Below are 18,412 nucleotides of genomic sequence, written 5' to 3' on the forward strand. Positions count from 1 at the left end.
GAAAAAAACCCCACTTTTTTTTATAGGCAAACCAGTAGCCTGACAATATTGAATGCTACAAATCTTCTGGAAGTGTTCAGACTAGTATTACTATTATGGGCAAACCATAATTTTGTTTTTCTCTTTTTTTTTTTTTCTTTTTTTGCAACCTTATATATTTCCTCTGAGTAAATGCTTCCGTAGTGCTCCTCTATTGCACATATTGTGTAGGTAGAATTCCTTAAGAAACAATGCATTTTGTTATCTCTAGGCTCTGTGAGGGGACTCAACTGACTCACGCTACAACCTGCACAAAAAGTGTCCCACGGACCTTCCTCTGTAGGACCATGCAAATACATGTTCCTTATACTGGGCTCCAAGATATTATGGGTAAAACACACAACTTAAGGCTAAGTATTAGCAATTCTTAGCAGAATGCTTCACATAAGCCTGCAGAGTAAAGGGTTTCCAACTTTTCTGTGGAAGAATATGCCTTTTATAAAATTTGGAGATGAGACAACTGATGCCATCTCAAAATCTGCCCAGTAATACACTGCACTAGGAAAGGAAAACAGTGTTGCAGTAACATCTTTAACCCATCCCCCTGCTTTAAAATAAGGTTGTTTATGTGCCATATATTTGACAAAGACAGGTTTTCTGAATGGCTGAGGTCAGAAATTTACACCCACAACTGCAGACAACCCAAGCTGTTATAAAATTGTCTCATGCACTGTATTCAGCTTTCAGGATTGTTCTTCCAAGTAAGATGTGAACAATTCTAACTCAAACATTTCAATATCCACTTTAAAAAGTGAAGTTGTCCAACACATTAGATTATGTGCTATAATTTTTTCTCAGAGCAAAAGAAACATGTGGTCTATCAAAGTTACCAGTTTCAGACTTCTAGCATTTCTATTCCTGACATTTGTTTCTAAGAAGAAAACTGAAAACGGATGAGCAGTCATTTCTATCAGTAAGATCTGGGTAGAAAATGCACAATATTTTCCTTCTTTATATACAAAAATCTAAAGTAAATTACAGAACAAATCCTGACTGTAAAAAAAAAAAAACAAAAAAAAACCATAGAAGAATTAAATGAAACACAACTAAAAGTTTCTTTTCAATTAAACACAACATTAAAATAGACAGTGACCCTGCCTGAGAGAGAGGTTGGATCAGGTGACCTCCAGAGGTCCCTTTCAACCTCAGCCATTCCACAGTTATAAAATTACAAAATCAAAAATGAAGTATGAATTATTCCAGTGTTCTCCATAGAGCTGTAGCACCTAAAAATATTTTGACCACAGTCAGCATTAGCAAACATATTCATTTTAAAGGAGAACTTAAAATGAGTTTATAGTTGAGACAAACAAAATAAAGCAATCACGGGTGAGAAGAGATTATACTAATTTTACAAACAGAAAAGCTCAGAAAGCCTGCTTCCCATTTACACTAAATGTATTCACTATGCTGGTATAAGGGGCCTTAACATAGCTTTAGATTTAATTTATGTAGTGTACAGTGGGCTTAGTATAATTGAGAACAAGGCTGGAACGAATCAAAGTGCTCAAGATTACAAATTATGTCTCTGCAAAAGACTAAAATTTAACTTTTATAATACTGAGTCCAACATATCTGTACAAAGATTTTTGTCTTCTCAAGAGAGGTTATTTCATCTACAGTGCAAAAAGCTCTAGAATTCATTCTGTAGTTTAAAATGCTAGAACTACAGAAAACAGAACTCAGTAAAATATCTTTTATTTTAATAACCTTGCTATGGCTATGAAAATTAACCTCCATCCTTTTCTGTTAGGGGATTTATTGTCAATACTATTTTATATATATTATACATATCATACACCCTATTTTCATCATACTAATCTAGCAATTAATAATTGAACATGTCAACTTCAGGTAAAATGAAGCTTCCTTTTCTTTTTAGGCACTGTGCAACACAAATAATTAGGACCACTCATTCAGAAAACTCTTTTGTATTCTCATTTTGTGAGATTTCATGCATTCTTTTCTCTTTGCAGGAAAAAAGTGTTTGCATGAGGAATGAGAATATACAATTCACTCTGAGGGCAGGGTACCTTGGAGCAAGACTGTCTCAAATAAAGAAAAAATCCAGGGACAAACAAAGAGTAATGGCAGTACCAAGGGCTTCTTTCTCAAAGATGGTAGTAATTTGGTTCTACAGCGGTGACAGCCTTTCGATATTAAACTTTGCTATTAATTCTTTTTGCAATGAACAGGTAGGGGAAATATGCCAAAGAGCCCTTCTTCCAGCAGACACAGTGTAACTTTTTTCTCCAGGTCTAGTCAATGCTGTGTGCTTCTAATTCCTCACTGACGTGTTAATGAATACAACCTTTCCAAAGTTCAGCCCAGATAAGCCAGAGATGATGAGGGACATTTTGGCAACCGAACAACAGAGAGAAAGAAGATCAATCTTTTAAAAGATTTACACACTTCCCTTAATTATCTTCCTAATTTATGTGCATCTTAAGTGAACAGTAATTCCTGTGAGGCTCCATTTGCATAGGCTTGTAACCTCTCAGTATGACAGCAATGCCATGTGTCACACATTGCAATTGTTAAAAAGCGTCAGAATGTGGAAGACTTATTTTGCAGGGGAGATCACTTTTGAGAAGAAGCATATTTCATAACTACCTTACAAAAGGCTTTTTTTTTCCCCCTTAATTTCTAAGTAGACTTCAAAATTAACATTCATTTTCAAAACTCTTTCCAAGAAAGCTGTCCCACCCTATCCTAGCCACTAAGTGTACTCCTGGAGACAGTAGATCAATTCTGATGCCAGCTGCAAATCTCACTGTTTGGAACTCTCTCGACTTGTACAAAGTTTTCAGATATAGTGGTTTATGAGCTGTATGTATCAATCATGCAGATTTTTTTTTTCATCAGACATGATGTGTGAACATGTTTTCTGAGTACTAAAATAAACATTATTCGAAAGTAAGCATTTATGTACCCAAGTGTCAAGACAGTTCCTGCACACACTCTCACTGAAATCTTTTTTCTAAGTTTGCAATTTTGTCCTACCAGATAGAAACTTTCTACACAGTATCAAAAGATTTCCTTGTTTTTCTTTATTGATTTTCTTCGAGAAATTTCATAGTATTTAGATTTGAAGTCTCTATTTCTTCTGGAAAAAAAAATTCAATCAAACTATAGTTCATTACAATAACACACCACAATCATTTTAAATCTTAAAGTTGCACTGCAAGTTACAAAGATTAAAAACAGAAATTGCAGTGCAACACTTGCAATTATTATTTCAAATATAGTATATATGAAAGGCTACAGTACACAGTAAAAGACCCACTTTTTGGTTCAATAACACATTATTAATTTAAAGAACAGTGAGTGATATAATTTAGCATCCATACATATCAAATATTGCTTGCCTTCAACAAAGAGAATATTTTACACTGCTTGCTCAGACTGAATAGAAGTATATTAACTATATCATGACATTTGTGAAAAGCTATTCAACTTGCTGATCTTTCACATAACCTAAAACAAAAGACAAACTTTCCAGGGTAATATAGACCCCAAAACCTTCATTTGAATTTCATTATTTTTAAAAGGAGCATTTCATAGCACAATTTTTAAAAAATGTCTCATTAGTATCTATCTAAAATATATGCTCTATACACAGCCACATATATAAACATATATCAACTGACTCACATACGCTGTTGCCTGAATATGTTGTTGCCAGGCAACAGCCATAAAGCATTTTGCACTGCTTGCAAAAATCTGAATGAATGATTCGAAGAGAGATTATTTCTAAAAAACTAGGAAGAAAACTCACTACTGGAATTACATTAATAATTCCTTGTATATTTCAAGGACTCATAGAGCATGTTCCTTCCATAATTACCAATTTCCCAAAGGACTCAATTCCTTTGAGTAGGATTTGAAAGGCATTTTACAACAAGGAAATTCATGTTCTATGCATGTGGCTAATGTTCCCACATGGACACTGAACCAAAGCCACCAAAGTTAATGGGTTCCTCAAATGGACTTCAGGGTCTTTTCGCTGGGTCTTTTCATCAGGTTATGATGTCCATTATAAGACAAAAATGACAGACTCCTAAATGTAAAAACAGAAGGCCTTCCAGGAGACACAACAGATTCTCAATAAAATGTTACCATTTCACAATATGCAAGTGAAAGAGAGAGTCTGTACAAACACTTCTTTGTGTAATCTTCACATAGCTAAGGTGCAATCTCACTGAGACCAATGGTATTACACACAAGAGTAAAAAATAGAAGCATCTATAATCCATTGATAACATGGATGTGATATGCTATCTACAAAAGAGAACTATCTGACTCTAAGTGCCATCCATTAGAAAATTACTAACCCTTTGGCTATCACACCTCTTGGGAATTAAGAGGTGGAAAAGCACATCAAGAAAATAACTGGGAGGCATAGCAACTTCAAAGTTCTTACCACAAACCTGACCCACAAGTTGCTTTAACACAAACATTAGCATAAAAAGTTGTGGGACTTTTTGTCCTTGTTTACCATGCCTGCAAGATATTTCTTTCAATTTCCTGTACAATAGGCTTAATCAATAAAAACTGGTCAGAAGCTCAAGATGATTGTTCTTTCCATAATGACCGAATTGGAAATCCATGTATTTTCCTTTTAATTCTTCAAATCCGTTCACATAACTGTAGCAAGAAGAATGAAAGGAGTAGTTATTGGTATTTTAAATGATACTTTCAGTATTAAGTAGCGAATGTGACTAGCTTCTTTAATGGATTACGGTGAAATCCTTTTAATTCCATATCTCAGGTTGCCTTGAATTATGGTGAAAAAGAAACTCCTTTGCAATCCTGTCCATCTGGAGCTTTATAAAAATTAAAATGGATTTATTATAAATAGGAAGTAAGGTTTTATAGTTTCATTCAAATTATTTTCATACTTCAAGATGTAACTCACCAGTCAGGATGCAGTTATACAAATGGCACTCTTGGTGCTTACTATCAGGCTGAACATCTTTCCCATAGATAATAATATAAAACAATCTATGGAAATGTTATCCATTCCAGGTGCACTGGAAGTACTTGCTTGTACTTTTTCATGTGTTTGTTTTTTCTTTGTATATGCTGTGGCAACTCAAAGAAACAGAAGAACCTTTACTTTGTCCTCTGTATTCATCATGACCCACTTGCTGAGCCAGTGCGATCAATCAGTTTAATCTCAAATCCAAGAAATTTTGCAGGTCCCTTCCCTTTTCTTTCTCCACCCAAAATATACACACAATATCAATTGAATGGTAGGCACATACTGCATTATTTCAGGGGGAACCACACTGCAATCAGTGCTTTGTATTCATAGCATTGTTAGTCCTGACTGATTGAAGACAGGGTTAACTGCAGAAGGAGAACCATTGTGTTCATTTACAGAAAAGGTACCTGTAATGATCTAAAAGTATGGTTAAAATAGGGGGAGGTTATATGGTTAAACTTCTAATTTGGTGACTAAGAGCAACCTACTATTTATTACTCAATCAAGACTGACTGGCAGGTACAATTTTCTCTTCGGATAGGTGTATTAGAGTATAAACTGAAGCACCAAGAAAATAATTCCCCCTTGTATGTGGAAACATGGAAAAATTAGTAATTATTAACAAACAGAGTGAAAATTCCCAAGAGGTAGGATTCTTTCATTCTATGGCCGAGGCACAAAAAAACAAACAAAAAAACCAAAAACAAAAACAAACAAACAAACAATAAGATTATGACTTCAAAGGTTGACATGGGTCAAAACAAGACTATCAAAGTGACACAATATTCATTTTTAATTAGACTTCCTAATGTGACATCAAATAGTTTTTTTTCTAAGAAACAGCACTTCAGCAAGGCATGAAATCCTCACAGCTTAGTTTATTAGGAGGCAACAAAAGGATTCCAATCTGCTACAAGAAAGTTTCAGCCTATAAGCACAGCTAGTGCAGTACAAAAATTGTCATATGAATTTTAATGTGACACAAGTATGAAAGATTCCAAAAGAACAAAGGCAGCACAGTCCTGTTCCACACTACACAAATGACCTATTCTGATCTGAACAGCACACCACATTACAATCAGATTTATTTCAAAGAAGGGTCACACAGATCAAATGTAATGGCTGCTAGAATGAGTATTTCCTTTATGCAGTATTAGAGGAAAGCAAAATATCAAACAATGTGGGAATGCCAGGGCACTGAAAAGAAAGGCTTATTTAGGCTGCAGGGAAACAGATTTTATAAAGATGTTTTAATTACAGTCATCCTCAATGACTACAGTTTCTAAGTTTCAAAGACACTGTGATACCTTGATGAAGACGTGATGAATACACATGAGCTTGCCCACTGCACAGCTTTAAACATATATTTGACATTTCAAGGCACTGAAGAAAAGTTTCATGTACAGTTCATGCCTAACAAAAGTAAGGAGACAAAGTGTTCAGACTGGCTGGGCATCTCTTTGTGGCCTGTTATTTCCATGCCAGAAACCATGATACTCCCAGAGTCAGAATACAGCAGAGAGGCTGCTAAACCTCCTCAGCTGACTATCCAACCTTACAACAAAAGCAACTTTGGCATCATAAAGGTATCAGAACAATGAGGTCTACTAGAAAATACTGGACTGAAGAATACACCATCCAATTTACTTAATTATGAATTTCTGTAAACAAGCAAGTAAGGATTACAGTGAAAAGCAAACAAAATAAAAGTTAATGATCAAGTATCACTAAACAAAAAAGTAAGGACAAATTCTTGTAGTTCTTCTTGCCATATATTTCATGATTTAGGCATCATTTTTGTCTTCAAATCACTTTTCTGAATAGAATCAATTACTGATGGGAAAACAGCTTGAGTCCTGACTTCATGAATACAATGAATGGAATTTGAAGGTATGTGGGGAGTAGGCAGAAAGGGTAACGAGTACTTAAAGCAAGGTATAGGTGCAAAACACCAGAAGTAAACATTATACCTTCTTAAAAAAATCATGAAGATTTCTATTTTACAATTAGATGAAGATTTACTATTTGGGTTTCTGTAAATTAAATTGTTAAAGAAGTAAATTCTACCAGAAAGATGTCCCCAAATGAAAGCTTGTTGTTGTGGAGTTTTTTCAATAAAATATAAATATACTATAGAAGTATCTTCCATTTGATTCCTAGCCAGGGCTCCTTCAGTCACAAAACAAAACAGAATAAAAGCTGAATTGGAAGAATTTCCTTAACTAATTGGCTACCAGCCTAAAGGTTAGAATCAGTTTTATTGCCCAATTCTAGCACTAAAATTGGTATTAGACACCTCAGCTCTCCAAGTTTTAATCAATCTGCTTTTCAGGAGACTTTGAAATATTCAAAGAATGTAGACTATTATGACCAAAAAATAACTACCCAGCAACTTCCAGGGTGTAAGAATGAAACATAACGCAGCAAGAGATAAAATTCTATTGCCATATTTAAAAATTATCTTAGCCTTAGTTTCCAGAAACCTATAGCTCTCTTCCCTTCTGTCAGTATTTTTGGAGGTTAAAAATATTATTTTGCTAGCAGACATTTATAGCCCTGAAAAGTGATGTATTCACATTATGATGGCTCTGGTGTAAGTCATTAGGGTTTGGACTTGGAGACAGACATGAAGGAAAAAAAGACAAACCATTAATGTTTCACTGGGTGAATAAAAATTGCATTAATTTAGATATTCAGTCACAAGAATCCAATTAGCTATGGATATATACACACATATTCATACCTTTCAACCATCACATTCATTTGAATTTTGATGCTATTTTCTATAAAATATAATCCCTTTTAAATTGTATTTAATAGATTTATTCAGATGTGCATTTCCATATGTCATATTTAAGCTTATACTACCACCTGCCTGAGGCTGTGTAGTCTGAATTGTCACCCTCAGACACCTCAGTAGGAGAAAATCCTCCACAGACACCATATGAACTATTTCCCTTCTGCTTAGTGTAGAGGTACGATAACCATTATGACCATGGAAAACATCTATGCAAAAAAAAGTTTTATGTGTCTCCCTTAAAAAAATCAGGTATCATCTTCAAAACAAAATATTCAAGCTACAGAAGATATTCTGCAATGAAATATCACTCTCTTCACATTTTTTTACACAGGTCAGCAAGTATCATCCAAGATTACTGCGATATGAATTCTACATTTGTTGCACGTATGACATAGACATAGATACATAAAAGTATTTGCATACACAGAGATATGCATATACATAATTTCACACTTAAAGGACACTTGAGATGGCATCAAAGCCAGATTTGCAAAGCAAACAGATTAACTCTGCTTCCAACTACTAACATCAAGGTGATGGGATACCATCATCTCTCTGCTTTGTGTTGGGCCCATCCAGTAACACTGCTGAGCAGGGGAAAAACTGATGAGCAAAGGTTAAGCAGAGGACTGCCAGAAACAAACTGAGGCTTAGAAATTGCTTCTTCAGATAAGATTAATGCTTGACTGATGCACAGAGTGACTTTGGGGTTGCAAAACCATTAATAAGAGCATCCATTCTCTCTGAATTTACACCATCTCTCAAACATTTGTAGTTGAGGCTATTAAGGGTTTGGACCAAACCTTCCTGTGCTCTTTTGAAATTAACAGCACTGCCAAGTCACCAAAGTGCTCCAAAGGTCAAGTCATGATTAGTGTCCCACCATCCTGCACACTGTGTCTGTAAGCAATGCACAGCATCTGGGGGGAAGGGAGAGAGGGGGAGGAGGAGATAAATATTAGCACTGTGATAAGCTCACAGAGCACGACTTGGAGGAGGGCAGAATTCACATGTTCCCTGCTGTTACGTTTCAGGGGGAGCAGGGACCACCTCCCTGGAAGGGAGAGCTGGTAAAGACCCTGCACTTTTCTGCACACCTGAAGGAAAACCGAAAGAGTGAACACAAAGAACCTCAGACCTCCTCCCAGCCTCAGACCAACAGGGACTTGGACCTTTCAGGATTACTGGCAGCATCAGTAGCTATGCAAGCAAGCATTCATGTTCGCTCACAAAGGGTAGGAGACAGCCCAAACCGATTATTCCCGGGACCGACTGGAGTTTAGAAAATCCTGACCTCTGCACACACTCTGCTCCAACTTCACTGCCTTTTCAAGATTTGCTGCACTCCTTCAGGGAAAGTGCTATCTGATAGCACACGCGGCGTAGCTGAGCATCCCGGTGGGCACTGCGAACAGCCACCCTCACCTAAGGCACTGCCCCTAATTTTAATCACTGTCAGCCTCTGTATCTGCCTTAAGGTTCATGAGGCTGTCACCCCGTCGCCTCCCGGTCCATCCCCGGTGCGCTGCAGGCTGCCATTCCCCAGTCCCCCGTGCCCTAGGGCAGAGCACCATCACATCTCCACGCCTGCTTTTCTCTGTTACTCTGTTACTCCGGTTTCAGCAGAGTGTTTTCTAACCCTGCCCTGATTGAAAACATCCCCCTCCGAATTGGGAGCGATAAAGGGAGAGAATCTGTACACAAAGTTTACAGCTCCCGCTTGCGCCTTCCTCTCCCCGCCCAAGCCCTTGCCGGAGGCAGCAAGGCGAGGGACAGGGGAGCGCAGGGACAGCCAAAGGGGAGTGCCAGCCCTGGGCCGGGGGACTCCAGGAGGACAGGGGCACGGGGCGCAGCTTTTCGCGGACAGGGACCCTGGCAGGCGACCGCTGAGAGAGAACGGAGGAGCGGCGCCTTCTCGGAGAGGGGAGCAGCCGGCTCCCTCCGAGGCGCAGTGGCAGCGCACCCACACCGACCCCTCCGGAGCCGGGAGCGAAGTCCAAGCCCCGGCAGCGGCACCAGCAGAAGCACCAGCAGCACCAGCGGTAGCAGCACCAGCGGCAGCCCCAGCAGCAGCAGCAGCGGCGGCGGCAGCACCAGCAGCAGGTCGCCGCGCCCCACGCTGGCGGCCCCGGCCCGGGGCACCACCGCCCCCCAGGCCGACGAGGCGATGCCTAGCGCCTCGCCCCCACCCCGGGCAGGGCCGGCGAAGGGAAAAAGAACTCACCCCCAGCTTCCTGCTGCGGATTTTTACGTAGCCCTGCTTGACTATATCGTTAAAGTTGGAGGCCATGGCAAGCGCTGCCTGCTTCCTCCCCTCCGCGCCCGGAATCGTCGTCCTCCTCCTCCTCCGCCGCCGCCTCCTCCTCCTCCTCCTCCTCTCCCGGGCCCTCCCGGGTGCCGCCGGCCGCTGGCTCCAGAGGCGCTTCTGGCATCCAGGCAGCGGCAGCCGCCGCGCTCCGCTCCGCTCCGCCCGCGCCCCGCTCCTCCCGCGGCCGCTCCGCTCCGCACCGCCCCGCCGGGCGGGTGGCGGCCGCTCCGCTCCGCCCCGCTCCGCTCTCCGCCGGCCCCTCGCTGCCCCGCTCCGCCGCCGCCGCCCCTCGCCCGGCTCGGCTCCGCTCCGTTCCGCCCGGCGGCGGCTTCGCGGCTGTCCGCGCCTAGGGCCGGAGCGGGCGGTGCGGCGGGCGGGGCGGGGCGGAGCGCGGACACCGCCCCCGGGCCGCGGCCGCGGAGCCCGCCCCCAGCGCCGGCGCTGCCCTCCGCCCGCCGCCGGGGCCCGGGGAGGGGGCGCGGGGCGCCTCGGCCCGGCGGAGCCCGGGCGTGACACGGGGAGCAGGGACGTGGTCTCTTCGGCCGCCCCGCTGTTGCTCACTTTTCTCCAGGCTGGCTGATGGCTGCGGCCGCGGCACTCCCGGCTCCCTTCGGGAACACGGCCCGGGAGGGCATCTTTCAGCCTCGTGCATTCGGGAAGCCGCGTAGACGCCCATCAGCAAACGCGGAACTGTTGTGTCAGTACAACAAACTTAATGAAACAATATCTAAGCTACAGAAGTGAAGGGGAAAAGAAAAAAAGGCACAAATCCATCTGAAGTTGAAAAATTAGTTGTCACACACAGGCTCTCCGCAGTGATGACCATGTGTTTAATTACTGCTCGCTGTGGTAGACCTAGCAGAAGAATGACTTCCGAAGAAAACATAATGTTTAGGAGCCATTAGGAAGGGAAAGAAACCCGAGAAAATTGTGTTTGATTTAGTTACATGTAAAGTTGAGATGGACAAGAATGGACCCAAGCTTCTTGAGAAAGAAAAAACTACAGATATATGGGATTGACAAGATAGTGCATGACTATTGTTGCATAAAATTATGCTCAATAAATGCCTTCTATGGAAAAAGTTTGATTGGTATGATAAGCTTAACGAAAACTTCATGTTCTCTATTGCTAGATATCTACATTCTACTGCACCATTGCCCTCAAGTTTTCTGAAACAGGAATTTGCACTATGTGTCGTGCTGGAGGCTGGGGTGATAGAACATAATTATGTAGTTGAAAGTTTGTTAGATTTATTTCTGATTTTCGAAATCAACAGACAACATTAGAGATTAGCTAGCCTTGCAGCAAGTAGGAAAGATACAATATAGGAAAATTATTACAGTGCTTGAGTGATGGAATTGTAAGGAAAAACTGCTACTTTGTAAAACTACCTGGAATACTGCATCCAGCTCCGGAGTCCTTAGCATAGACAAGACATGGACCTGTTAGAGGGGACCAGAGGAGGGCCATGAGCACAATCAGAGGGATGGAAAATCTCTCCTATGAGGAAAGGCTCAGACAGTTGGAATTGTTCAGCCTGGAGAAGAGAAAGCTTCAGGGTGACCTTGTAGTACTCTTCCAGTACCTAAAGGGTACTACTGGGTACAGAAGTATTTTTGCTTGTCCACTATCAGCTGGGTAGGGTATCCCATTTAAAAATAACAAAACAGAATCTTAACATCATGACCTTGCATCTTCATTGACTGCTTTTAGATTTACATTCAAGTCTAATGAGTGTGAAAATCACAAGACTATACCAGAGAATTCCCTTTCCCTAGAATAACCCCTATTATTTGTTCCCAGTCTTTTTTTTTTCCTTAATTTAATAGCAATTAGTGAAGCACATGGACGTTTACCTATCCATTTATTTTCTAGCAGCTCAGTTCCCAATTATGCAAATTTTGGAACAACTGCTAGGAATAGAGACTCTGCATTATTTTTATCCAAACAAAAACTTCTATATAATTATGCATTTTTTAATAGAAGATAAGGTTACCTGAAGGAATAGAGAAAAATACTTAGCCTGTATATAATTGTGGCTTCCTTGGTATTTCTAGTGAAATTCAAAAGGATGAGTTTGAACTCCTACTTTTGGTCAGAATATTACTTCCTCCTTAATTTCTTTTTTAAAGATATGTCAAGTCAGAATATTCAGCGATTTTTAGGGAGAAAACTGGGATATGCCTATGAGAGAATTCTTTCCAGACACCTTACCACATATTAAACAAAAGCTTTGTTCAAGATGAGACTAGTGATTGTTTAAAGTACAGAAAGCTCTTGAAGGATCAGAAAGGAGAGGAACATTTCCTTTCAATTGCCAACCAGAAAAGTACATAATCCTATTCAATTAACTGACAAAAAGACATTTTCCTTACAGATTAACCCTGAATGATTTGTAAGTTTGTCGAACTGGTTTCACATGCAGTCCCTGCCCCCTCTTCACCACCTCTCAGCTGCACAAAAATGGACTTGTAGGACCTGAGAAAAATTATATGTGTTCTCAAAACACAGATACTACTAATGCAATCTTTTTTTTTTTTTTTTTTTCTCTCTGTTTGTCATTCAGAAAGAGCAGCAGTTTCAGAACACACAGCATTCCTGGGCACTCTTTAGTTTTCCAATTTCTGCAGTAAGGAGACAGCAGAATTTGTGTCACCTCCCTAACATGCATGTCTGGTCAGAACTCTACAGTGGGAAATTTCTTGCCAATGAAATTGAAGACGGTGCTATATTTCCAAAGCTAATCACCCATTTATCCTTAAGTATATTGTTTTTCATATAGCAAAAATGGAAAATTGTTTTGGTTTATAATAATCATATAGCTAATAGTAATTTTCAACAGATTTTTCTCCAATTTATTATTTTTTCTTTATTTTTCTTTAAAATCCATGTATGAATTGCATTGTTATTACTTGTTTTATTACAACAAAATACAACAAAAAATACAGTAAAGGATAAGAAAAATATGCGTAAAATACAAAGTGTTTTCATTCTACAGTCTCCAGAGTGTAAATTAGCCAGCCTGAGCTTATAAAATGATCAGTGTGATATTTATTTTCAGCTGCTTTGTATAGCACCAGACAGAATAATCAAATATTCATTTGCATATGAGTCCCATGGGCAGCTTGGGGCACAAATGCATAGCAAGGCCACTCTGAATCACAGGGATACAGACAAACTGTCTTGTTACTTCCCCACAGAAATACTCTTGTGTTCACATGACATTCATACATTCTCTTTGCTGAGAAAGTCACAACTTACAAAGGAAGATTCCTCAAAGCAGTCACACCAAATGCTCTGTCTCTTCAGAAATCTCAGGAAGTCAAATGGTCTCAGAAATTCAACAGGTACAAACTCAGTGGGCAGTGTTAGGGAAGACAGAGTATGATTCCTTCTGAAGAATACCTTGCCATGAATAAATGCCTTATATATTTGCAAAAATATGATGTTTTTTAAATGGCTGCTGGTGTGAAATCATCATTTGGAAAGGGAAATGATTCAGCAGGTAATCAAGTCACAAATTATTTCAAGCAGAGAAGTTAATTTCTGATCTACCTAACATAAGTGCAATCAAATCTAATACTATTTTGAAGAGACAATATGTATTGCTGTTTGCCTCTGTCAGAAAGTAATTAATTTGAATGAAATTATCTTCCCCTGTGCTTACTTGACAAAATGAACAAACTTAGGCAGTATATATTTTAAATCTGAAATTATATGCCCACTGTTTGTGAATGATTCACATTCATGAATCATTTTCCAGTGATGGTTTTCAGTGTTTGAAGTTTCTAGCCAGTGTGGACTTTTACCACACTTGTCAAAGAGGAGCTCAGAGAGCTCCGCTGAATTTCTAGCTTTTTTTCCCTCTACTTCCCTGACCAAATACCAGCTGAGACTAAAGGAAAAGCTCTGGTTAAAAGTTTATCAGAGAATGGCAGTTAGTATTTATTCAAGACACCTGATAAAAAGCATGTTCTCACCTAAAGCTGTTTCCAATCTAAAATAAACAGTCATTTTTATTATGATAATAGAAATTTGCATAGGCAATGCCAAGAAAGAAACATTAGCTAATGTATTATTAATATGTTGAAAGCCTACCTTCAGCTAGGCTTCAGACAATTATTTTGCTCCAACCATAAATCACATACTAACCAGGGTCCTTTGTGAACTCGCACGAAATATAAATCATGTAGATAGACAATATTAAAAAACTGTTGTTTTCCATGGGCATTGTAAAAAGCAAAGCCATTAGTTCCCGCATGAAACCACATACATATTTATTACTGGCTTTCTATCCAGTCCAATAGTACCTATTTTTTATCCCCCAACTATAGGGTAGATATCTGGGTATGTATCTTACCCTATTGCTCCTGATCTGTGCCAGAAAGGTAAATTTTAAAAAGTGTAATCTCCTAGTTTATAGAGTGACATATTATATGGAACTGATTAGTCTGGCTTTGGAAATCAGAAAAGGGAATATTTTCATCTCTGCTTTTCTATCAGAGGGCCAGTAAGAGCAAAAATATCTGCTCCTCCAAGACTCTGACTTTGGACACAAATCATAAGTCGTGCTTTTGTCACTTTGCCCCAAACCAAGAAATACTGTGGGTGTGATTGGGGGCCCCTGTGACTGTGTAGGCAAACTATCTTTTTTCTTGGCAGATAACGACACCAGCCAGAGGCATTACTTTCCTCAGATATCTGCCTCAGTCTGGTTTCGGAGAGCAACACCCTGCAGCAGTGATATTAGAAGAATTTGTATACTGACTTTATCATAAAGGGCTTAGGCTGATATATTTGACCATGAAGTGTAATTATACAAGAGAAAGGTGCTGAGTTTCTGCTTGTGAAGAAATAATGTTTCAAATTAAGGCATCTAAATCTTAGGCAACCTATTAGATCTAATCCCCTTGCAAACAAATAGAGCTATAAAAGCATTAATTTTCTGACTGGCTTCTGCCAATTTCTAAACATGAAACATGGTGAATAGCACATAAGCTTTCTATTTAAAATAATATCTTTGGCATTTTACCTAAAATACTCCAATAATCTCCAGAAAGAGCTCCATGAAAACTTTTAGGGAATGAAATTCTATATTGTGTAGAAAATATTATTTTCCATTATAATTATCTTAAAAGGCTTGAAGGTTAAAACTTTGCTAAGTGCGCTTAAGACAAACTTGAATTCTAATTCATCCAAGTTTTCTAGTATGTCTGCCATGGGAAGTCCTGCATTAAAAAATATTCCACCTATTTAATACCTTTCTTTGTGTTTTGCATGGGTTTCTAGTCTATAAACAGTCAGAGTTACAGTCTGTTAATGAAAAGAACTGCAGTGGATCAAAAGCTACCAAATGCATTCTAAGCATGTTCTTTTCCTACCATCCCTCTTGTCTTACAAGGAAGTTATTACATTTGATTTTCCTGTCTGGTTTTCCACCAATTCTATCCTCTCAGGTAGCATTTCAACCTGGTCTTGTGAGAGAGTCTTCAAAAGGATAAATTTCATTGCAAGCTAAACCTTGTGATATTGAGAATGAATGTAGAAAAGAGGTCTATTCACTTGATATTTCTTTTAATAGAAAGAACAATCTTTTACTAATGTGTGTAAAGAAATATGCACAAGGGAAAAAAAAACAGCTTACACCAAAGAATGTGGAAATGAAGAAGCAGGATAGAAATGTTAGTGAAAGAACCTTAAGAACGAGGAGAAAAGGGAGTGACACAAGGAAATGTCTCAGTGCCAAATTTCACAGTCAAAGTCTTCCAAAACACAAGTGAAAGCTAGGACAGTATATCTTAGCATATTTTTGTCTTAGAATTGACCCATTCTTTCCCCTTCTTACCCATTTGTATGAAAGAAGACAGCAAAAGCCTGAAAAAATAGGAGGAAGATAGATCTAACTTAAATTAAAGGAGACTTTAGCTGGACCTAACAAAAAGAGGAGTGGAATCTAGCCAAAATTCTGAGGAACGAAATGTGACTATTCTTAAATATAGCCTTCATCACAAACTTTGTTGTCTTATTTTTTTCTGTATTTTTGCTGTATTGTTGCAACTCCATTTGTTAAGGAAACTGTGTTCTTATAGCCTTCAATTTTGTCTGTTGGGGAGGCTGACTTTATTGGTGATATGCAAACTAATGTATTTCATCATGATAGCTGTGGTGAGTCTTTTGTTAAGACACAGAACTTCAAATGTTTTATTATCCAGCTTTTACCCACAGTGCTCCAAAATATCCAAAGATGTGCCTCCATTTGTAACTCTCGACCAGCTGGGAGGTGCCGGTGTGGAGATCTGAGAGAAAGAAATTAACCAGAGTTGTGTAGGAAAGGTTTGGATGTGCAGGAAGATCCTGGGAAATATGTCTAAGTAGGGAGCATCCTTGAGAACATGCACAGGATCCTTGTGCGGCTTGACACAGCCTTGCAGGCTGACCAGTCTGGTGGGAGTAAGAAAAATTGAAAGGTGGGTAGTTGCTTAGAAATTCTGTGAAAACTGATGTCAGGTGAAAAACACAGACTGTGACTTGTCCTGTCAGTAAGGGAAGGCAAAAAAATGTTTAACTATCACATATTTAGCATTTCTGCTATCTTTCAGTCAATCCATTTGATCACACTTCTGGATTATACACAGTGTGAGTTTCATATGTCCAGGTGTTGCAGGAGATAGTGAGTAATATGTAATTACTGAGGCCAGGATGTCTAATAGAGGAGAAAAATCACAGATTCATAGCATTTCAGAGTTCACTGGTTTTGTTCACAAAATGGCTTAATTAAAATCCAGCTGCAGTGATAGTGCAGCAGCCCCTAACACTGCAAGCAGCCCCTGCAGTAGAGAAAGGTGTCTGGATGCATAACTTTTCCAGGTATTCACAGCCTTCACTAGTTCAAAGAGTGGTCTTGGTGGATATCACATATTGCAGTATAAGTGGCAGTGGAGGAGGCAAATCTCTGCCTCAGCATCACACCTCACGTTCTTTGCGTTACCACAAACTGTACTGAAGCTTTTGAGAGCAGGATGAGACACCTCCTTCAACTGAGTGCACAAACCTTTGTTGGTCTGAGAACATCCTAGGTAACCATACCCCAAACCTAGGCATACTCCACTGTTGTATGAGTGTATCTGGACAGACACTAGGAAATAGATGTCAGATTTGCAGAGACATTCTGTGGTTGCTGTCAGTAACGTTCGCAGGACAAGACTGGGACTCACAGAAGTATGAGATCAGAGGGAGGTCTAACTTTTATGGGAATGGCCCAAAATCTGGGGATTATATGACATTTACATAATCCTGAACATGACTGTGCCTTCAAATCCAGAGAGAAACCAAGCATCATTCTTTTGAAGTCTGCAGAAATCATGATTGCAGTCTGCATTTCCCCTGGGCTGACACTGGCTTGTTCGGCTCTGCACAACCCCAGCTATTCCAGCTTGGGTCCTTTGCGTGGGTAGGTGGGGAGTGGCAGGAGGGAAAATCTATTTCAGTCTTCACAGCCATGTGCTTTTCCACTGGAAGTGGAGTTGTTTTTAATGTGTTACCAAATTGTCATTCCTCACCCTCCATTGCCTGCAAAATCAGGTAGAGTAGGCGGTAGGCACTCCTTCAGGGAATGCACAGTGTAAAACATAAATATTTCCCTACTTATCTTCAATCACATATGTGTATGATTTCACCACTTAATCTTACCTGAATACCTTTGCAGAATGGCTCAATATTAACATCACAGACTTTCTGTAACTCTTTAGAAGTATCACGACATTGTGTACATGGCTAATTGCCAATCCTTTATACTCTAAGGTTAACACTTATTACTATTTTATTGTAGTTAATGTATTTTTGTCCTGTATAGAGCAGTTTCAGCTGCAGCTTGAGAAAATAGAAAATGGATGGACATTATTTTGAAAAAAATGGAATCTACTTTTTTTTTTTTTTCTAGGTCAAATAGTTCAAAAAAGGCTTTTCAGATGAGATAATTTTTCTCTGAAAAATTGCTCTCTTATCGCATTTGAAAGAAAAAAAAATTGTGACATTTTAGGCTGAATGAGAAAATCTTCTCTAGCATGCATTCATTTGCCTCTAAATGTGCATGTTAGGATGTGTTCATGCACAAATAAATATAGGGTCCAAAGTGTAAGTTATAATAGAACTGTTATCTGCTCTCCTGCCCTAGCAGTGCAATAAAGCTCTTGGGTACGTCTGTAAAAGGGAGTTAAACATTTTATGAATGTTTAAATATCATCCAGGAATCCATCAGCATCTGACTTATTTGACTGC

At 39.4% G+C, this 18,412-nt stretch overlaps 1 protein-coding gene across 1 annotated transcript in view; it reads right to left on the bottom strand.

The window, feature by feature from the left end:
- DOK6 (docking protein 6) overlaps nt 1–10,422 on the bottom strand; it is a 241,383-nt gene extending 230,961 nt beyond the window's left edge. The window contains exon 1 of the mRNA XM_038130235.1: nt 10,051–10,422. Within this exon, the coding sequence (XP_037986163.1) occupies nt 10,051–10,116 (66 nt within the window). The 5' untranslated portion in view covers nt 10,117–10,422. The remainder of the gene's footprint in view (nt 1–10,050) is intronic.
- Between the last annotated feature and the right edge of the window lie 7,990 nt (nt 10,423–18,412).

The sequence above is a fragment of the Motacilla alba genome, chromosome 2 (genome assembly GCF_015832195.1).
Source record: "Motacilla alba alba isolate MOTALB_02 chromosome 2, Motacilla_alba_V1.0_pri, whole genome shotgun sequence".
Classification (NCBI taxonomy): domain Eukaryota; kingdom Metazoa; phylum Chordata; class Aves; order Passeriformes; family Motacillidae; genus Motacilla; species Motacilla alba.